Consider the following 22,211-nt stretch of genomic DNA (forward strand, 5'->3'; position numbering starts at 1 on the left):
GTCCCCGCAGCCGTGTCGGAGGCCCCACGGGCCGTGGGCGAAGCTGAACCCGTCGGTGCACAGCAATGCTGGCCCTCGGCGCTGTGTTTCTTCCCCCCCAGGGGCAGTGAGGAAGACGAGCAGCCGCAGCCAGAGGCCGGCTCCACCAGTGGACACGGTGAGCGCTTCTCCCTCGGCCTGGTGCCTCCCCATGTCACACAGGCCCTGGGCCTGACTGGGGTTGAGCCAGCTTCGGTGTTAGAAGTCCTTCTAATGCTCTGCATCTACTTGAAGCCCCCCTCTACCTTTTTCCTCCCACCTTCCTCCTTGGTGTTAGCTTGGAGTCGTGCCACAGTAAGCAAGGCCAGCGATGCAGTGTCTGCAGGCCTGACTGAGGTGTGGTGATTGTCACTGGTTGGCAAACGGGAGGTTCACTTGGGAGAACTGTCTCCTCCCATCCATCCTGGGTCTTCAGGGCTTTTGGCAAGCCTGCCTGCATCCTCTGTGTAGTTGCTGTGGGAGTGTGGCCAAAATACCCGCTGCACCATTCAGTGGGTTCAGTTTCCTTCTGTAACACTTGGAAGAGTGAGTTAGTATAGTGACAAATGGGGAAGATCCAGGTTTGGACCTTCTGATACATCTTCTCCTCTTGCAGAGAACAGGCCTTCGCCCAAGGAGCTGGAGGAGCTGGAACTGCTGAACAGGGCCTTAGAAAAGGCACTGAAAGTCAGGAAAAGCATCTCAAAAACTCCATTAGCGGCCCAAGGAGCTGCAGGAGAGAAATCTGCAGATGAAGGACCTGCTCCCAGGAATGCTCAAGAGCGACAAGTGCCTGCATCTGTTGAGGATGTTCCTGTGACCACAAAAGTGAGAACTGTAAGCAAAAAGCCTGCCTCTTTGAAGAAGCCCTCTCCATACAAGCTGAGAGACCCTTATAGGACTGACCCAGATGTGAAAAAAACGCAAAGGAAAGCCCCAGCCGGATGTGTCTCTCAAGGTCCCAGGACGGCTGGGAAGAGCTCCTCAAAAGGGGTGGCTTGCAAACAAGGAAGGAGCCATAGGACAGCAATCAGTGCCAGAGACCAAGAGGCCTGTGCTGCAGCTGAACCCCAAAAGATACCTGGCTTGTCCAGATCTGCCCTGGATGAGCAGCAGAGCTTTTCTGTAGGGGATTCAGCTGGGGGAGAAAACTGTGTAGCCACTGGCAAGCGGTTATTTGATGCAGGGAAGAAAAGTTGTGCTTCCCTGGGAGAGTCCAGCAAAAAGGAGGACCCTACAACTGAAGGTGCATTGGGAAGGAGCACCTCACCTCAGGCAGTCACCCTCCAGGAAAAGGGGTAAGTGCTGAGAGATGGGCACCTCTGTCTTATTCTGCTTGACATTGACTAGCACATCTGCAATGCCTGGTCTCTCCTACTGCTCTGTAGGGCCCAGCTGGGTTTCACCATTCCTCAGATCCTTCTCAGGAGGAAGGACCCTTTACAGTTTAAAAGCCTTTATTGTGATTGAGGAAGTGTTTTCTTTTTAAGGGCTTACTGTTGGGTGGCTGGGACTTCGAAAGTCTTTTAATTGAGACTCTTGATATTTCATCGCCCCCTGTGACTGTTTTGGAAAGCTGTCTCTGTAGAGCTTTCTTGATCCTTAGTTTTCCTCTGAGTCCACTTTCTATTATAGCTTATTGATTTTTTTTAAATTGTTTTTGTTTTGTTTTGGTTTTTTACACCATGATAATACGTAATGCATGATAATATCTCTCTCTCTCTCATATGCCCAGTGCTGTTTGGAGAGATGGCATCTGGGTTTAATACTATCCTCTTTAACCTGTAAGATACTGCCCATGTAAATACACAAATCAGTATTGACTAGAATGCAGTTGTTTCAAGTGTTTGGTGTAGGAAGAATTATGAAGTGGATGTTACTGAGATTCTCTGTGGAAAAGTGGCAAAATAATACTTAGAAGATTGTATTCAGACCAGTCTGTCTTGCTTAAATAATTTCTATGTTCTCTTCTGTGTGCTCGTTGCTTTAAAGAAACAGTGAAGTTTGGATCTGATACATGCCTGTTCCTGGAAAATGTTGAGAGATAGCTCTCAGCTGCCACAACCCAACTGTTGTGTTTGTGCAGGGAGGAAATTATCACTGTTCATGTGGTGTTGGAACAGACACAGGATGCTGAGTGACAGTTGCTGGGGGAACAGGAATCTGGATTCAAATGTTTATTTACTTAAAATCCCAACCCTGGTCCTGTGTTCATAGTTTGCATGTGACTAACTATAACTGCCAACCTACATGTTTTTTCAATAACAAGTTAGGGTTTATTCTGCTTCGGGGTTAAGGCACTTATTCCCAGTGCAAGCTGAAATGTCCCTCTCCCGTTTCTTTGAGTGTGATACGGTGCTAAGCAAAGCTGCCTTGTTGTGCACAGGTATGACAACATAGGGAGGTTTGCCTGCGCTCATGCCTGTAGCGATCAGCTTCCTTGAAGATGTTGTTTCCGTGTCTGTACTCCGCCTTGTCAGGGCTTTGCTTCCAGCTTCTCACCTTGGATGAACCTCTGATGGCTGGTGGTAGGATGTGGGAGCTCTCCCAAGTCAGCTCAGTGACACTTGTGGAAATGAATGAGCAGACCGATCCTCCTTCCTTGAGGACAGGCTGAAGCCAGTGGTGGATTCAATTTCCAGGGTTGTTGACATCTTCTGTTACAGCTAAATTAATTTCAAATTTAGACAAAATGTCATTTTCTTAATTTCTCCAGCAGTCAGGATTGATGCTTCTCTTGTTCTGCAGATGCCAGCTGAAGCTACCCCTTCCCTACAGGAAAGCCTATTCCAGGAACTCCAGGTAAGCCCAGCCTGATCAGTCCAGTCCACAACTACCCTCTGCTTAAGGGCTGTGAGGAGGGGTCAGATGGGGGAGACCTGGCTGGTTTGTGGGTCACGGGGAGGCACTGACCCCACAGTGTGCGGGGCCTGAACTCAGAGCAGGAGGAGTGGTCCGATACAGCGTGTCTCTGCAAGGCTCTTTCTGAGGATATGAGTTTTCATGTTATTCTAGCCACTAGTGTTACATTTGTTTTCAGAATGCTAATCCCTGTTAATCCCCGAGTTGTAAAGGTACTAGAGTGCTTTAATCATGGGATTAACGGTGCTGCAGAAGTCTCTGCTGATACTGTATACTAGTAGTTGAAGGCAGGAAGCCCTGTGGGCTGGTTGCCTGTATACCCTGTACAATGAAAGAGTTTCCCAACCGGTTGCTGACCTGAACTGCTGTGCTGGGGCACCTGTCTAGCCTGGAAGCACCGTGGCTGTGTTTGAGGCTGATTCCTGCTGATGGACTCTCTTAAGTAGAGCCAATTACAATGTTACCGCACTGATGGTGCGGGCGGATGGGTGTCTGGGGAACTCTGTGCTCTAGTCCATTCTCCAGTCCTCTGGACGGGGTCTCCCACTATTTCCTTTGGGAAATCTTGCCATAATCCAGCAGATTTCTCATTATGTGGTTTGTCCAGATATTAAGTTTATAATAATAGTTTACAAACTGTAGCTTAAATCTAGCTTATACCTCCTTGTGTTACCCTCAAGAACTCTTCCTCCTCTTGGGAGCTGTCATTTATCAGACACCAATTCGTTAGTTGCCCTTCAGCAAGTTGTAAAGACTTGGTTCCCTTAATTTTCACTTGTAAATTGAGCCTTTCGGCATCCTAATCACTCTGGTGTAATTTTACACTCTTCACTATTACTTTCAACTCAGTGACATACTGAAATTAACCTTTGTTCTGAAGATCCCATATAGAGGGAATGCATCTTGCCTGGTAACTTCTGTTCTATTCTGTTCCATTAACCTTGCTATTTCTTTGCATAATGTGTTTTTGAAAACTGCATTTTCTATCATGATTTAAAAGATCCATTTGGATGGAGAGGAGACACATGCACACTTGGGTTAGACAGTCATGCACTGCATAACTATTTTAAGCTTCCTCCTGATGGCTCTCACTTACTGCGGCAGGTTGTCAGAGACTGCCTGAGATGCACTGGCTCTTTAAAGCAGTCCTTTACTGAAAAGATATTATGGGCACTGTGCATCAGTGGGGATGTTGAACTCTGTAAGTGAAATGCACCTCTCTGGTAGTGCTATTTATGTAACATTTTCTTTTAAAAACTGAACTCTGATACAGGGTCCTGGCCAGCTTACTCATGATACTGTCCTTAAACCCCTGTTTTGTGTCCCTGATACTGATGCACTGCTGTCATGCTTCTTGCCAAACACACTTTGTCCTGAAAAAAAAAAAAGGATTAAAGGAGAGTCTTGAGGTCTTGGCATATGAAGGAATCACTGTGCTAAAAGCTAGGGTGAGAATTTGTCCTGTCTGCTCTACCACTCCTTCTTGTACACATTTACTAACAGACTAAACATATAGAAATGCAAATGACTCGCCCCTCAAGAAAGTAAGAGAAGATTTGTTGTTTCCTGTGGGATAAAAATGTAGGTAGGGTGATGCAACAGAATTACTGAGGTGCTGCAAATTCACATTCTGCTTATAGAAATGTGTTGTCTCTCTTCTGATGGCTGTAAATCATTCCCCTCAAAACAAATTGAGAGAAATAACACAGGTGTGTTGCAGTGTCTAATGCTTTCTGCAGGGTGTCCTTGTTGATCTAATACCAGCTGTCAAAAATGAGGGGGGAATGGCTAGTAAATAACCTGTAAAAGAGGGGTGAGGAAGATGCTTGTATTTGAAGCGCTGATCTGTCATATTGGTGTGTCGCAGCGCAGTGTGAGCACTGTCTGGTACAATCGGGCATAACTCCTCCACCTCCTGCCCCTTTTGAATTTTCAGGGCATGGGAGAGATGTCGTCTCTGCCAAACAGGTGCAGATGCAGCAGCTGCAAGGAACCGTTTTATAGAGAGGATCCAGACAACTGTATCCTTTCTCGGCTCACCGGCCCCTTCCACGAGCACGTGGTGCGGTACAGCAGGCACCGGGTGCAATCACTCTGCAGCGTGTTCCCGTCTGGAGAGAGTTACACCTCCAATAACAGGAGTTCAAGCTGGGTCTCTAGGAAGTGGTTTTTTTCATAATGCAGCTCTTGAGCAGTCATAAAACTTTTGATCCAGACAAACAAAGCCACAAGGCAAACATACCATACACAGCTGTGCTGTCCTCACCTTCCCCCTGCAATGCCACTTCACGGGCTGCTTGCCCTCTGCCTCTGCCCCTGATTCCAGCTAGCCTGGCCCGGGGCTCGGGGTAGTGCACAGAGCTGGTGGTGTGAAACTTTCCTTAAGCTGCTGTTGTTTGAGTTTCGTTCACCGATGCTGGCCTTCAGTCCTGCAGAGATAGAGGAAGAATTAAAGGTCCTCCAGGATGTCCCCTCCCTTCTGAGCCAGTATGTGGAAGCTGAGGCTGCAGGTAAGGAGAAAAAAAGGGGAGTGGAGGGAGCAGAAGGTGGAATAAGGATGATTTCAGTGGGCTCCAGTTCCGTGTGTCTTGTGTTCTTGGCATGTGCTGGGCATGAGGGACAGGAGCATTCTCTGCCTAAAATGAGGGCTGGTGAACGCAAGGCCACTCTAGAAACTGGTATTTGGTGGGGAACGTTTCAGTATGCTCATGCCACTGGTTTTCTTCTGCTTCTCTTCTAGACCATCCCACTCTGCAAAGAGAGTATGAAAGCCTTCTAACCTTGGAGGGTTTGCAAACCACAGTTTCCCAGTGCCTGCATAAGCTGCAGCTTCTGCAAGCAGGTGAGCCGGTCCCTGGTTTTGTAGTCGGGTGTGAATGTGGCCAGCTATGCTTGAACAGTAGTTTGCCATCTGTGCGCAGAACACTGTGGACCAACATAATTTTTCTCCTGGTTATCCTTATGGTAACGTAGCATGTAAAATTCTCTGGTGGCAAAGCAAGCTGTGGTATCTGTTTGCCACCCATCTGTGTTCAGGAGAGGCTTGGGACTATTAACTGCTGCAATTCAGGAGGGCTGGTGATGGAGCTGTTGAGAGATGGGGGAGACTGCATGCCATAGCTTAAGATGTCCTGATTGGGCTGTGTGTGAGGAGCTTACCCTGACTAATACAATGTCATTAGTCAGTCATTCTAGGAACAGTAAGTAGATCACAAATTCTGCAAGTACAGATTTAACTTGTATGTTCCTGCCTCTTGCCAATTCTTCCACCCTGGCAGCTGTGGAGTCCCAGATGAGGCTGCGCCCAGACTGCACTGGGGATGTAGGAAGCTGCTCTCCAGCCTGTGTTCCTCCCAGGGGACAGACGTGTGACAGTGCAGGCATGCTGGCTGTGCCTCTCCTTTGTTACTCCAGCTTCCAGGAGCTGAGGGACCTGTTTGCCTTGAAGCTGCAAGTGTCAATGCTGCACCAAGAAGTTGCCTTACAAAAGGTGAGTCTTTAAAAGTGTTAGTGCTCCTGGGATAGGGCAAGAAAAGGGCAACTGAGGGGCAACAGCTGGCATACGGGGTCTTGATGGGGAGCAGCAGCACAGCAAGCTCTCCCGATGGTGTTTCTATGTTTATACCTGTGTGTGTGTCCAAGTCCCATCAGTGCCTTGCTTACTTTGTAGATGAGTGGACTTACTTTTTTTAAGGCCAGAGCAGAGGCCTTTAAATGTCTGACCCTCTCCTGATAAGATTTTTTTTTTTAGCTACTCTTTCAGAGCTTGACAGTGGAGGATGTTGGTAATGCCTGAAGACCCCTTTTGGCAGCCCTTCACAGTCCGATTAGGGCATCCACTGTTATTCTCTCCTGCGTGACCTCCAGCTAGTGAGCTCCTCTGCTGTCTGTTCCTTTCCTTTTAAATCTGAAACCACTGTGTTGCTGATCTTGACTTTACTGTCTGAGACTGCCTGTAAGAACACGATAGGAGGTCAGTCTCTCCACCAGCCTGAGCAGAGTGCTTGCTGCACAGGGATCATTTGTTCTTCTCAACCAACAGCAGCAATGGACAGGGAAGATCTGTGAAATCACATCTACTCCTTTGATGTAACCTTTGTCGTTGAGCTGAATGATAGAGGCTTTGGAAAAGCCATTTTTTTTTGTAAGCCAGGGAAGAGTTATAACTGGCCACACTCCTCCCTCTGGCTGAAGATAGATTGCTGCCTGTCTTCAAATGGGACTTTAGCACTATAATTCTGAATTATGGGTTATGAGGGTTTTCGGTTTTATCTGCTCAAAATGAAGCAGTGACCGAAGCCTGCTGCCTGATGCTTCATCGACTGACTCGATTTCCTCCGCACTTGTATCTAAATAGGTGCTTTGTGCTGGGTGAGCTTGGAGTATCTGGAGCAGCTCCGTGCAGAGTGTGCAAGATAGGTGAAATTCTTGGGACAGGTGAAGTGAATGGACTTGGTACAAGATAAATACTCCAGGAAAGGATGTACATATTTCTGGGCCAAGCCTGTCCATTGCTGCTCCATGGAGAAATGCAAAGAACCATAGAAAGTCCTCGTAGCTCTTAGCCTGTCTTTGATGGTGAAGGCCTGTTTCCTCTATTCTTGTGCATCAGGAGCAGATCAGGCAGCTGGAAAAGAGAAGGGGCTCCCTCTTAGGAAGTGGAGCAGTGTAGCGCTCCTTCATGTGGCAACTTTCCCCTTGGGTAGCTTTCATGTCTGCAGCTCTTAACTCTTCCCAGAGATTAGCAACTGTGTCCTGTTTCCCTGTCCATAGATTTATGGGGAGCAGGAAAGGGAACCCCCTGCAGATGCCCTGTATTCTGTTTGGATCTTCCTTTGTTTCCACCGCTGAAAAATGCTTTGAGGGAGGTGACTGACACATGCAGTTGATTGTCCACTCTTCTCCTGGGAAGGCAGTGTGTACAGTAGGCTGTGTGGGCTTTTAATGTGCAGACTGCTCAGACTTCATTAGTTGATGCCAGCTGGAAAAAAGAAAAATCCCAGGCAAAATTTCTGAGCATTAATTCAAGAGTGGGACAGTAAAGGCTAACTTTCATCCTTTGATTGGAAGTTCACCTGCGTTTGAGTTGTCAGTCATGGTCATAATCCAAGGGTTTTATGCTGTTAATTATGCTGCGACAGGCCAGTGGGTTGTTGGAGAGCATGGACTGAGATCATGAGCTAGGCTTAATAAACCAGAGGCCAGGTTGGGGAATGTTGGACAGCTTTAGCATCCCCTGTAGCCTGTGCTGCTGGGGAGGCGTGCAGCTTTATTCTGTTTGGGCTGGATGGAGCTGGCCACTTGCCTGTCTGTCTTGGATTAATGTGACCCAACTAGGAGGTGACAGGAACAGTCATAAGTGAAGGGTTGACCTTACCATTGGGTGAGTAAGCGCTTCACTGTGTGGTTGCAGAGCTCCTGAACCAACATCAGCTTCAGCTTTTTGCACAATGCTGATCTCATCCCAGTGCTGGGCCATCTCTGCAGCAGAGGAAAAGCACTACCATTTGTCTCACTGCTCTAGGAACACTGGGTGGATGCTGGTGTACTTCATGAGCAGAGGATGAACAACTCTGCCTTTGTTAAACATGATGAAAGAAAGCATCTATCTATCTGTCTATCAATTAGCATGTTATTAGTTACACTGCTCTGGTGAGATTTCACTTGTTATGCAGCCACTTCATTTCATGGAATCCTAAAAGTGCACGCTGGCTCTGGTGACGTGTCTCCTTTGCTTCTGCCCAGGTCATGATGGCAGAACTCCTGCCTGTCCTGGAGTCCAGGCTCTACCCGGAGGCCTCTGCAGCTCAGCTGTATCGGGCAATTTACACGCAGCTCTGTGAAGGAGGCAAGCGATTCCCTGTGCTGGTGAGAGATGAGCTGGCAGACTGATCCAGTGGGAACCTTCTACTTGCCATTCGCATAACCAGAGACAGTTTTAAGCAATAAATCTTTTCTATTAACTTTTTTACTCTGCCTGTTTGCCCAACTAAATTTGGGGGGGGGAGGGGGAGGGGTGGTGTCTTTTTTTTTTTTCTCCCCTGGTCTTTTTCCTGCTCTTTTTTTCTTTTGTATCACTTTTATGACCTGCTAACTGAGGTTTTGTGAAGCCGCTTCAGGGCTTCATGGACACTGGTTTTGACTTTTCTTCCAAGGTCTGTCTCTCTGGCTAGCTCTAGATTCTTGACTGCCTCAGTCGTGACACCGGGCTCCTATAGGCAGACAGTGCACCAGGCAATAGAACATGATTTATACTGATCAGATAGCCACAGTGCGGTGGGGCACAGCCTTCCAGCATCTGAAAATCCAGAGAACCTGAGCTGCTGCTTCCCTATTACTCTGTTCACCAGTTGGCATATAACCAGCATTATAGTGGTCACTGTAATATTCAGTAACAGTGTTTTCGATGTCTTCATCCACAGCGGCCGAGGCCACATGCAGTAGTGCCTCTTGTGGAACTACTCTGGTTTGCCCGTACCTGCTCTGAGCTGGGCTGGTGCCTGGATTGCTGTGCAGCTGGAGCAGTCCCTTCTCATCAGCCTGTCAGTCACATCGCTGCTCAGTTCAGGGCCCCTTCAGGCAGCTTCACGACTTGCCAGGCTCTTTTGTAAGGACTTAGACCTAGCCTACAACTGAAATGTTTTTGCTGTGCCATCTTATCTGGTGATTGTGCCTGAGGCAGCAGTCTAAGAAGGGCTGGGCTATCAGCACTTGAGAGATGTCAGGGAATCCAGCTGCAGCAGGAGGGAGCTGATAAAGCAGCCCAGTAGATGGCACTCGGCCCTTTGCGTTACTGCTGAACCTGTGCCGGTAGCTGCTGGAGGAGCAGCCTTCCAGAGGGACTAATGCAACGTCCTGCCTGGCTATGGAAAACACAGATTCTGTGGCAATTCTGACCTTGTCACCATGGGAAAATTCCAGCTTTGGTTCCCCCTGCATCTTAGGTTTTTGCTTGTAATTCCCAAATCCCCTGGCATTTCTATGTGACAATTAAAGCAAATTTAGAGTCATGTGGAATACCTCTGCTTGTGAGCACTTTGAAGTCCATTTAGGGAAGGGCCACTGTGTACCACTGCTTATTGCAGTTTGACTCGCGCCGTATCTCCTAGCTGGATTAGGACTGTTTGCTTGGGGGGATTTAGCTCTTAGCAGTGCTGACAGTGGTCATTATTTTTTCCTTCTGTTTTTTTCAAGGCCAGAGTTAGTTGCCTATCTCTTCTGAATGTTTGGCCCTTTCTGACACTCAGAATTCACTAAAAATCATTCATATGATAGATGAAAATCAGCATCTCTTTCTTTTTTTTTTTTTTTTCATTACATTCAGTCCTTTGTAGATGGTATTTGATTTCCCATGGAGTCTGCAATCAGGGCAGGGGTTTGTTACCTTCTTCCCCACTGCAGCGTGCAGAGGAGTCCTGTGTGGTTTACATCTGCATGGTCTACGAGGGAAACCATGCTGTGGTCAACAGTACTGGAGGATTGCAAGGTATTGATTAAAGGCTGCTCACAGGAGCAGACACTGCCTCCTAAATTAACGTGGTCATATGCCATGGGCATTAACATCTGCATGTTTGAATTTTAGAGATGACATTTGGTATTGTTAATTATCATGTTGTTATCCATAACATGTCTGTAAGCACTGCATGAGTCATGGAGCATCTGCTTCTTTGCACAGAGCAGTCCAGTGTGAATTGGCAGTAACTTCACTGCCACAGCAAGGACTGCATAGATGTGAAAGGACTGTGAAAAAGAGACTGAGCCCACAAAAATGGGTTCGCAGGGGTTGTTACAAGCTCAAAAGGCAAGCTGACACCATAGGAGGGGTGCAGAAGGGGAACACAGCTCCCAGCGTGATGACTGGCAGGTAGCTGGGTTGTTTTGAGCCTCTGGGTGCAGTGTGGTTTTATTACTCTTCCTACACCATGTGAGAGAGATTTTATGATTTCCATAAATGTGTAAGACTTTAAATCATTTGAATGACTCACTTTTTCAAATGAGTCTTGTGCTATAGCAGAGATTCAATAGCAACTTAACTCAGTGGTTGGGGGGTCTTTTTCGTTACAAAATGTGCTGTTATAGAAGAAAATTATACTGGTACATCAAATTGAGATGAGGAAGAAAGAAAGACAAAAGGTAGTATTTGTGATGCCAGGGGGTAGTATTACAAAAATACAGGAAATTAGTAGTATTTTTGGAAAGTGACAGATGATACCAGCGTTGTGTAGACATGAGCTGAGACAAAGCGCGGTTAGGGTCAGGGAGGATTAGCAGCTCTTATTCCTTCTCTGTCTCCTACAGTAGAGTCTTAAAAGGTTTTTGTTTTTTTTCACTATGAAGGATGTGAAGCTGGATCCCTGGGAGGAGAAAGGTTTTTTTTCTTTTCTCTCCAGAATCTGTGACTTCAAGCATTTCCAACTGCTACGGTTTGTCTTTTTCCACTGGCTTCCTCCTTTCCTTCCCCTCTGCAACTTCTCCACTTACTGTTTTTGGTTTTGCATGTATGTTTGACCAGTGGAAAGACAGAGGCGGTGCTGCTGTTAGTGCACACTGCAATCAGTAGACCCTCTTGTAGGATTTCACGCACGCTAGTCGTCTTTGGTTAGTTCTGGACGTTCATCGTGTTGAAACCTTCAAAGGGTTTATCCTGCAGATGTTATCAGACATGCCACCAAGTGCTTACTACAGCTCCCTCCTTGGGAGATACAGCATGTAGAGACTGAAAAGTGTGGCTTTAGGGATACTCTCTGTCTAAAATAGAAATAATTTGAGTCTTGGTAAGAAAGAAGGCAAATCTCACCAAGAGTGGTGTGGAGGAATGTCCTGCCCCTTCCAGCCTTTTTGAGGGGTCTAGCAGTGTGTGAGCAGTGATGGAGCATGACAACCTGTGACTTGCTGAAATGATTGCATATACAGCAGGAGCTGCAGGCTCCCACCCCTGGGGCAAGGGCAGGAAGAACTCCCCAGTCACCCGGGCCAGGAGCACAGGTTACGGTTTGGAGAGGCAAAACCAGATGAACTGTATGAGGGATAAGGGAATTTTGTCAACGAGCAGTTTAAGATGGTAAGTGTTGAACTGGGGGGGGGAAACTCCCAGTCTCTCTGTAGATGACAAACTTGCTGTCGGTGTTATTTTCCAAATGAGCTTTCTGTGAGCTCCAGAGAGCAGGTTACTTAATTAAAACACTATATGGAGTCAAGTCTGAAGTATTAACACCTGAATCAGCAACTTGTCGGGCAGTGTGCACTGTCAAGGGTTTCTAGAAAGCAATGGTGCTGTAAAATGCTGAGACAGAAAGCTTGTATTTGTAGTAGAAGTATTGGGGTGAGCTATATGTCCTCCACACACATCCTTTATTTTATTTTCTCGAATCAATCTCTGAGTTACAGAATTCAGCATGAGCTTGGGATTTCCAGCTGAAGCTTTGCTGAGAAATTTGTCTGCTTCTGATAAGTCTGAAAGTGATGTTGGGTTACATGTGAGTGCAAACCATGCTGAGGATGCTGAACATGGATAACGCAGGATGCGTAGTGCTCCTCCAGACTGTCCCAGGGTGTCTAATTCTCGGTATACTGTGAGCAATGAGTTGGAAATGCTTTAATAGCCTTGTGAAAGCCAGGAGAAGGGGCCAACATGGATTTTTTTTTTCAGGCAGGCAGCCAGTTCACGGCTGCGCATTTCCAGTACCGAGTCCTATCACCAGGTGGGGTCACTGAGGGGCTGTAGCAGATGACGGATCTGACACTAGGGGCTCTTCACTTTCTATCTGTAAAATGGAGATTGATATTATTTCACTTGCTCATTAGCTGGGTTTTGCCACATCTATGCTCCCTGGAGCAAGGCCTTTTTGGGTTTTGGGGGGTTTTTTTGTTTGTTTTTTGGTGGTTTTTTGTTGTTTGGGTTTTTTAGCATATACACTGGGACTGGCGCAGTTGACATCTGGTTTCACTGGAAGCTTCCTAGTCCTCCTTCACTTCCATTAAAAACAACCTCACTAAACAAAAACCCTAATCATGACTCAGTCCGACATGAAAACAGTTCATTAAATAGGTATTAAAATTTCTATTATCCACCATGAAGATTGAATACTCTTTTTGTAACATCAAAACCACCATCCAGAAGAAAAGATCTATCATCTCGTTTTTGAGATGTTATGAAGAAAGAAGGGCTTTAGCATTGTAAATTTATGAAGAAAGAAGGGCTTTAGCATTGTAATCAAGAAAAATCTATTGCTTGTTAATTAATCTGAGCCCATTTAGAAAGAAGAGGGCAGGAAGCAGTGTGCCAGGGTATAAAGAGCTGGTAATGGGAAGGGGGGAAAAAAAAAGATCAAAAGCGAGTTTTGAACTGTAATTTCAGAAGGTGAGACATTACAGCAGTTGGCTATTTAGGCACGCAAATGGAGGTGTTCGACTTACTTTTAGACGGAACAAGAAAGATAATCAGCGGATCTGGAGTTTGGATAGGAAAAAGCAAATAGCAGCAAGGTCTGAGTCAGTGGAGGAGACTGACCCTGGAGAAAAGCCTGTCTGAAGTCTTCCCTCCTGGTTTCTGAGGACACAAACTCCCAGTTGCGCTAACACCTGCCGGTTAGGCGCTTTTTCAGCCCTTGCATGTTATAGTGGGAAACAATTTATTAGTCTCATTTTCTTCTTAAACTGGAGATAAAACAAGGGAGGCTTAATGCACATGTTCAGGTCAGTACGACTTCAACGTGGGGTTGCTTTATGCACCGCAAATGAAGTTGCATTGTAAATTATGTTGCACTGCACCTCTATAGCACCTCATCGTCCTTTTTCCTCTATTGAAACTATTGCACCACATCTGTTGATGCAGCTGGCACAGCCTTGTAGCTTTGGAATTTGGAAAAGTGCATTATCTGAGGATCTCACCCTTTTGGGTTTTCTCCTGCTTCAGGTTCTAAACTTCAGAATAGACAACACTTTTTTTCTTTTGAGATGAAGTCTCTTACAGGACGTTTTAGCAGTAAATCTTGCTTTTGAAATTGTCGGGCAGCTCAGTGCTGTCACGCAAGGCGATGGACATCTGCAGGTCTCGCTGTCTTCAGGAGGAATTGAGTATTTGGTACCAACCAGACTCATGAACACACAGAAGGAGAGAGCACAAGAATGATAATTTAAGAAAAAACAAACAACCCCAAACACAAAAAAACTACCTTAAAAATTTAATGAAACTGTAAATAGTCTACAGTACTTTAATTACGATTGTGTGCTGGCTGTGTAACGGGACAGAATTCAAATTACTGGATGCGGGGATGAATCAGGCATAGTATTTTTTATATTTTAACAAGTTTGGGCATATAAATTTAAACATAACCATGTGTTTCTGTCAGCCTGGAAGGCTCACTTTTAGTGTCATTAGGAAATTTGGGGTGTTTGGGAAAATCCTTGCAACTATTATCAAGCTTAACTACCTGGTTTTGTCTAGTATTAAATGGTGTTGGTCAGGACCCATCACTGCGCTGTTCTGGAGTCTTCTCCTTGAGAGTGACAAAGCTCTCGGCAGTGATCATGTTGTCCTTGCAAAAGCAAACCCACCGGATTTAATGGAGTTGTTTGAATGAACAAACCATTAATGATTTGAATCATATATGACTACGTCTCCCTTCCTCCTAGCAGCGCGAGTGCCACGGTCTCCATTTACACAGAGTAATTCAGAGTTTTGCTTATGACAATGCAAATGGCATTATTTGTGTGGTGGTTTTTGTTGTTTCATTTTCTAAAAAGCACTAATTACAGTAAAATAGCTTATTCTAATGTACTAGGTGTATTTCTTATCTGTGAGCCTTAAAACTGGTGTGCATGCCCTATGAGTGAGACTAAGCTCTGCTGGTGCCTTGCCCAGCTCTCCGGGCAGCGCCTGCCCAAGGCTGGCCACGCGTGAGCATCCAGAGCGTCCTCTTCGGGGGCAGAGGACATCAACAAAGTTGCTGTGAATCAGCTTTTTTTTTTTCTCCTAATTAGCAGTTTTTTCCTGTTTCTGCATCATACCTGCTTCTCAATATTGTGTGTGTTGAGTATCTGCTGTTGTCTAACGTGGGGTAGTCAGCTGATGGATGATGGGAGAGGAGCAGCAGAAGGCACGAAGGGAGGGAGGTCTGTACGTGCTCAGCCTGCACCAGCATTGCACAGCGCTGGGAAGGAACGTATAGCTACCGCCAGGCAGACGATATAGTAATTCTTCCTGTTTCTGCATCATACCTGGTTCTCAATATTGTGTGTGTTGAGTATCTGCTGTTGTCTAACGTGGGGTAGTCAGCTGATGGATGATGGGAGAGGAGCAGCAGAAGGCACGAAGGGAGGGAGGTCTGTACGTGCTCAGCCTGCACCAGCATTGCACAGCGCTGGGAAGGAACGTATAGCTACCGCCAGGCAGACGATATAGTAATTCTTTTCCATCTGCTCCTATCTATATTTGAATCCACAGGAAAGCATCCTTCTTGTAAGACACATGAATCTCTAATTTCAAAAGCCATCCGTGTTTCGGAAGTTCCTTTGGCAGGCTGGCGCTGGTTTCCCCGCCTGTGCTGAGCAGTCAGTGCTGGGAGATGCTCCAGTGGGGCTCACCACACAGCATAATGACACGGACCCAAAATAGCAGGGTGATGTCACCTAGCAACTTGTCACTGTCACAGAAGTCTTTGCTGGAGTGGATCAAGGTGACACTTCGCTGCTATTTTCAGACCCACACTTCCTGATGGCTGTTGCTGCTTTATTCCCCTGCTTTTTTTTTTTTTTTTTTCCCCTTTTGCTGAATCATAGACCTGGAAAATACTTCTTAGGTCACCAGAATCCAAGATTGTACCTCCTGATTTATTTTGCTGCCTATTTTCCAGTTTTACACGGCACACAGCAACTTAAAATGGACTATGAGAGGCCACCTGTGCTTCCTTAATGAAGCTTTCCTGCTGCGTGAGGAGTTTCTTCCCCATTCTTTATCTTAAAATTAATGGAGCCGCTCAAAACTTAACGCTGTCTTTGCAGGGGTTGTTTCCGCAGCCGGGTGCAGCCACGGTGTGATGGCAAGCGCTGAGCGACTGTGCAGGCGCTGCCGCGTGGCACGGCTCAGAGCGTGCGCCTTGCACCGCCGGTGATGGGAGGGGGCTGCGTCCCCCAGCACCGCCGCTGCCTCTGGAAAATCCAGATGTCGCTGCTTCCTCTCCCATGTAATCCCTCCCTCCAAGTGTGCAGTCTTTCAGCACTTAAGAGCCGCCCCTCCATGTTTAGGTAGCTTTTGTCAGTCCATGGAACGGGTACATTCAATGGCTATATTAAAACTGTTGAAGTTGCGGTCGAGAGCTCAGAAAAAGCCACAGTCCCGGCTTGCAGCTGCAATTTGGACCATTGTGGCAATGGGCTACATGATGGTTGATGCCGTGTTCTCCTGCTGTCATTTCACTGCGATTCTTCATTGCAGTCAGAGTTTGTTTATTATGGGGGATAGTTGTGCAATAAATAATTATTCAGTATTTCTTGCCCTAGTCTTAATCTAGTGTGTGGCTCTTGCATGAACTGTACCGTACCAGCCAAATAAAGGCAGAATTATTGATTTCCTCACAGAGCCACAAGAAAAAAAATCCTTGTGGGGATGTCTTAGTTCTTACAAACTACTGTGGGGTTTATTTTTTTTTACAGTTCCTCTGTGTGATAAGTCAATGCATGTGGTCTGTTGGTATTTAGTTTTTAAACGAGCGAGGGTCACTTGTTCAGAGCACATTTCTCACGGCCTTCAGGGCTGCCATTTGCTGGTTTTCCACAGCTCAGACCCCAGGATATTGAGCTGTGTGTCCCAAAAATGACAAACGAGGTGGGCACATGTGAGTATTATTTCTTTGACTAGCGCAGGGATATATGCGAATTGTATAACGGAGATGATCTTTGCCCAAAGGTGTTATTTGTCCTAAGATACATTGTTTTCTGTTCTTGTTTCCAGGCCCGTTGCCTTCTAGTTTCTGGAAAAAATAAGGCATAATTCCTTCATCTACAAACCCTTTCTTCTACACAGTCACACTAGCTCCGGGACGTAGGCATAGGGCATCCCGAGTGCGGCAGGACCCGTACAGAGCAGCTGGTGTGTGCGGAGGTGATGGGCTGTGCCTGGTGAAGCCGTGAGCAGAGCGAGCGGGGTGTGGGTGTCTCTGCATCCTGGCCCTGCGTTCTTTATTTTAGCATTTCCACGTGGCCTCCAAATTATTTTGGCTATCTGGTTGGGGGTCTCTGGTTACCCATGTAATTATGGACCTCCACCATAAAATGCCTTCCCCCTGCCCATGCACTAGGCACTGAGTGCCAGGGGACGTGGATCGCTTCCTGCGCCTTGCTCCTCCTGGGCTTCCCTGGTGGTGGTCAGTATCAATTTGATTCTGGGCTTTCTTACTTCAAAAATGGAGTAACTAATCTGTTTTAGAAGGATCCTTGGTTCCTCATCCTTTCTCACTTCAACTCTGTTTCCCTCCTAGGAATCTGGGTTTCTTGCTCAAAACACAAGCCTTCCGTTGCCCACCAAAGCCATTAACCCTCTGCTCTCTTCCTCTTAAAGAGAAGTTTGTTTCCAGGTTATTTTTCTTTCTCTCTTCCTCTTAAACAGAAGTTTGTTTCCAGGTTATTTTTCTTTCCTTCCCGCAGCTCTTGGCTGCAGTCCTGAGAGCCAGGCTCCAGAGCCTCTCCCCCATCCGAGGCACTGCAGCCCAGCTCTGGGCAGCATCCCCGCTGCAGGGAGAGCTCTTGCTGCCCCATCCATCACCCGGATGGGTCAGCACAGTCCTTGGGGGGGGGGGGTTTGTGTGCGCGGGGGGGGGGGGTGTCATCCATCTCAGCTCCTGCAACGTGACTCATTCAGTCCCAGCTGCGCTTTTCTTTCCTCCTGTGGGAAGAGGGAGGAAGACGCACGTGAGTCTCTATTTCTGCTATGAAAATTACACCCTTACGTTCGTCGCAGAAGAAGGAGCGTGGAGGGAAGGAGCTGAGGGCCCAGGTGGAGGAGCCCGTCAGCCCCACCAAGGGGCAGAAATTCAGTGCCCCAAAAAAATGGGCTCACACCATGCAGCCCAACCTGAAGCCTCTTGCTCTCTCCCTTAGCACGTTTGTGAGTTTTATAGAAACCCACTGCAAAACAAGCGCAATATTTGCCTGAATTTGGCCTCTTTGAATGGAGAAGGGTAAGTTCATCCAGCTGCTTCCTACACGTGAGTAAGAGAAGTTTCCTGGTGGTGACCCTGTCCCAGCCCAAGCCCTGTGCAGGGCTGTCCTGGTCCTGCTAAGGCTTCTTGCTTTTCCTTTCAAACCAGAGGCAAAGCCAGCGTGGCCCCGTGATGCGTGGCCTTTGTACCTCTGCTATCTGCTGTTTCAGTACTTAAAGAACAAATTTCTTTTGAACCATCTCTGGAGTTTTAGAGGGTCCTTGGTCAGACATGCAGGCAGCACTGCCTGCTGCTGCTTTGGAAAGACTATCTGGTGAGCTACGTCTCGGTGTATATATGGAGGAGTTTGATATATGCATGTATACATGTATATGTGTGTGTACATATATATGTTCTACTCCTGTATAATTTTAAGCAGCTGTTAATACAGTAGCAGCTGCAGTGGTTTGTATCAGTGCAGGAGATGCACAGGGTTGCTACAGCGGGATCACATCAGTGTTGCTGAGTCAAATATTCAAATTCATCACGGATCAGAACTTGAGACATATTAAAACGTGTTTTTCTAACCAGTTGGAGCTTGTTTTTGTCACCTGCCAGGGCCAGTCACTGCTCTTCAGTACCACTTAAAAAACGTGTACAGCTGTCAGTCCACTAATGCTGTCGTGTTTCAACGGAAGCCAAGAGTCCTTTCCAACCCGATGAGTGGATGCTGTAGGCGTGGGGATGCTGTTGCAGGTCCTGTTGCAGGACCAGCTAGGGCAGGCTGAGTTGGCAGCTGCATCCTCCCGAGGGGCTAGAGCTGTATTTAGGGGTGTCATCACATCACCGGTTTCTTGAGAAGCAGTTTGGAAAGTGGCCCATCACCAGGGTATTTTCTTCCAGACCCTGCTCTCAGCAGCAGCTGAATTATTTTAGCTGAAATTTTCTTCAAGGGTTCAGCTTAGGGTAAATACTCAGCATAGAAGATTTAAGCCTGAACAGTTTCAAGTTTGACAAAGCTTCACAAAACTGAAGACAGAGCTTGTAACAGGAACTATCAGCCTTACGAGGGCAGGGTTTGGCCCTCGCTGCTCAAAGGGCATTGACTGGTGGGGTTGTGCTGCTCCTCTTCCCCTCTAATGAGCAATCAGGAGAACAAATAACAACTTCTCAGTTTGCAGAGCACGGTGTGCTGCGCATCTGACTTACCTGTAGTTATTTTTCCCAGTGCTATTTATTTGCATAGCCAGAGCCTCTGTGCTCAGGTCCCCAGCGTCCTGCAGCTGGCTGCCTCGGGCAATACTGCGGGAGCACAAAGCCTCCCTGAAATTTGGGAATTCATCCGATACCCGATCAACCACCACTTACGGATGTTATTTAAGAAACTAGAGGCAAGGAGAGATCCCAGGGCTCTTGCAGACCCAGCCACCTCCCTTTTCACACAGACAAGTCTCACTCAGCTTTCCAGACCAAGCCTGGAGGGTGGCAAAGGCTGAGTCAAACCAGCTTTATTATCCCCCTTCACCAGAGGGGGATGATTTTCCCAGGGATGGTGTAGGCAAGAGCAGTGCCCGCAAAAAAGGGAGGATAACATGTCCCATGTCAGGACTAATGTGCAAACCTCCCCTTTCCCGAGTCTGTCCCATCAGCTTCTCTGCTTCTCCTTCCCCTAGAGCCGCCCTCTCGCTGCACAGCTCCGCTTCTGCTACAGTGTGGATTTTCTCCCTTATTTTTGGCTTCCTCTCAGTTGATGCAGAAACGCAGCTGGGCCCCATCAGCTGAGGGAAAGCTCTGACCTGGGAAAGGCTCCAGGTCTCTTACGTTTGCTGCGATAGCTCATTCCTTTCCTCTCTCCTTCAGGAAAACCAATTAAAAAAACAGTGCGGGAGGAGCGAGTGGAGGTGGGTACTGTTCGTGCCAGCTCCGGTCTTGGTGTCTCCCTGATCCACTCATGGGAAAGGTGGCACAAAAGGTTTTGCCCACAAAAATAAGTCTCTGCTGGCGGTCAGACCTGGGTAGGAGGCTTCTGTGCTCAACCCTCTCCAGGTTGTTTGTATCTCCATCCCTTCCTCCTCCTCTTCCCTGCCCAGGAGACCCCAGCAGCTGCTGCACCGGGCGGCATCGCTGGGCTCTACTGTGCCTTACCACACGCTGCGGCTGCTGTTGCAAGTGTGTGATCCTGTGCTGGAGCAGGCTGCAGAGCCAACATTACCTACCTGTATGTAATATTGCTGTTTAAAAAGAATTAATCTTGATATTCAAGATTTGGGCACTGCAGGGAAAGGAAGCAGGGAGCGCTGTACCTGAGGGACCGTGGCAGGTATGGTGCCGGTTCCTGGACCCTGGCCCCGCAGCACATGCTGGCTCTCCTTCCCGGGCGAGCTGTCCTTCCTGCGGCTCTGCTGGTCCCCTCTTGCGACGAGCTGCCTTTCAGTGTCATGCCCTCCTGGCTCTTACCCTGCCCCTGCCTTGCCTGGGTAGCAATCGTCTCAAATCCCAAATTCTCCTTCACCTCTGCTCCAGCCCCTTTCCTTGCAGGTCCCCTGACTGGTCACCCCGTGTCCCCCCAGTGGTGTCCCATCGCTGCTACGCCGCAGACCACAGAGACGATGCCAAAGGGGAAGATGCAGCGGTACCAGGATTTCTCAGTCCCGCCCGTGGCCAGGGCCAGCTTGTTGAGCGTAGCGGTGGAGTCGGTGGCCGTGGCCAGCGGCAGCCCTGGTTTTCCTCCCTGCAGGCAAGTGAGTGAGTTGGACTTGCAGCCCATCATGTTGGCAAGAAAACCCAGGAACAACCAGGGCAAAGCGCGGGCAGGGTGGATGCGGGTCACCGTCCTGCCACGAGCCACTGCCGTGCCGGTGATGGAGGGAGTCTCAGCCTCGAGCCTTCTCCAGTCCAACCAGCATCCCCAGTTCATGGGCTCCCAGCAAGGGTCCCCCAAGCCCTGTGCCAGGGGACAAAGCTGGCAGAGGGTGACATGGGGAGAAAGAGCAACTTGGAAGGAGGTGATGGCATTGGTGACATGCAAAGAGGAGGTGAAGGGGCTCTGGAGTGGCTGGAAGTCCCACTGCCCGTTCCTTCGGGGTTTCGATGCCCGTGGGGCTGCCTAAAGGGGTATTTGCAGCAGCATAGCCCTGGGTGGGCTGGGGGCGGTGGGCAGCCGGGCCAGCTCCCTTGCCGCAGCGCTGCCTGGCCAGGGACTGGGCTGGCGAAAGCAGATGCAAACTGTGAAAATGCGTTCCAAGAGCGATCCCAGCTGGGCTGCAGGCAGCTGCCTGCCCAGAGCCCGAAACAGTTAACAGGCAGTGAGGCTGATCCGGTCCTCCCACCGGCATGAGATCACCGTTGCCACTGCCAATCCTCGCTCCGTCTGGCAGCAAAAGAGCCGGGAGCCAAAGCTGGGAGCGAGAGCAGCGACAGCCGAGATCCTGGCCCATCTGCGCTGAGGCACCCTGAGCTGCTGGACAAAGCCGACCATGTAGGACCCGGCCTCTTCCCTCCATCACCGGCACGGCAGTGGCTTGTGGCAGGACGGTGACCCGCATCCACCCTGCCCGCTCTTTGCCCTGGTTGTTCCTGGGTTTTCTTGCCAACATGATGGGCTGCAAGTCCAACTCACTCACTTGCCTGCAGGGAGGAAAACCAGGGCTGCCGCTGGCCACGGCCACCGACTCCACCGCTACGCTCAACAAGCTGGCCCTGGCCACGGGCGGGACTGAGAAATCCTGGTACCGCTGCATCTTCCCCTTTGGCATCGTCTCTGTGGTCATCGGCGTAGCAGCGACGTGCATCACCTTCACCATTAATGGCCCACAAATGGACATCGCTAAGGTGGTCTCGGTGGCCACCTTGATCTTCGGGGTGGGCCTGCTGGTGGCCGCCTACGTGTGCTGGCGGGCCAAGAGGGAGAGGCAGCGGAAGAGGCAGCGCCAGGAGCCCGTCTCCTTAGAGCAGGGAGCCTTATGACCCGGGCTGGGGGCAGAGGCTCAGCTCCACCCGGAGCCCCCTGCTTACACACCCCCCTCTGCCCAGCGCCCCACACTAGAGGGGTGACAGCACCGGCTTTGTCGCACCTGAGGAGGTCCGGACCCTGCCTGAGGTCAGCTTGCCATCATTCTCCACCCCGCCGAGCCACGCTGCCGCCAGCGCCCGGCCATCCCTGCTCCCGTCACGAGTTAGGGGCAGCCCCCAGCC

The 22,211-nt window shown here is 48.6% G+C and overlaps 1 protein-coding gene across 1 annotated transcript in view; it reads left to right on the forward strand.

The window, feature by feature from the left end:
- CUNH16orf59 (chromosome unknown C16orf59 homolog) overlaps positions 1-8,841 on the forward strand; it is an 87,416-nt gene extending 78,575 nt beyond the window's left edge. Inside the window, exons 3-10 of the mRNA XM_009278188.1 lie at positions 11-157; positions 635-1,316; positions 2,767-2,820; positions 4,817-4,901; positions 5,282-5,390; positions 5,621-5,722; positions 6,159-6,370; positions 8,626-8,841. Of these exons, the coding sequence (XP_009276463.1) occupies positions 11-157; positions 635-1,316; positions 2,767-2,820; positions 4,817-4,901; positions 5,282-5,390; positions 5,621-5,722; positions 6,159-6,370; positions 8,626-8,772 (1,538 nt within the window). The 3' untranslated portion in view covers positions 8,773-8,841. The remainder of the gene's footprint in view (positions 1-10; positions 158-634; positions 1,317-2,766; positions 2,821-4,816; positions 4,902-5,281; positions 5,391-5,620; positions 5,723-6,158; positions 6,371-8,625) is intronic.
- Positions 8,842-22,211: the final 13,370 nt, after the last annotated feature.

Source organism: Aptenodytes forsteri, unplaced genomic scaffold (genome assembly GCF_000699145.1).
Source record: "Aptenodytes forsteri isolate BGI_AS27 unplaced genomic scaffold, ASM69914v1 Scaffold26, whole genome shotgun sequence".
NCBI lineage: Eukaryota > Metazoa > Chordata > Aves > Sphenisciformes > Spheniscidae > Aptenodytes > Aptenodytes forsteri.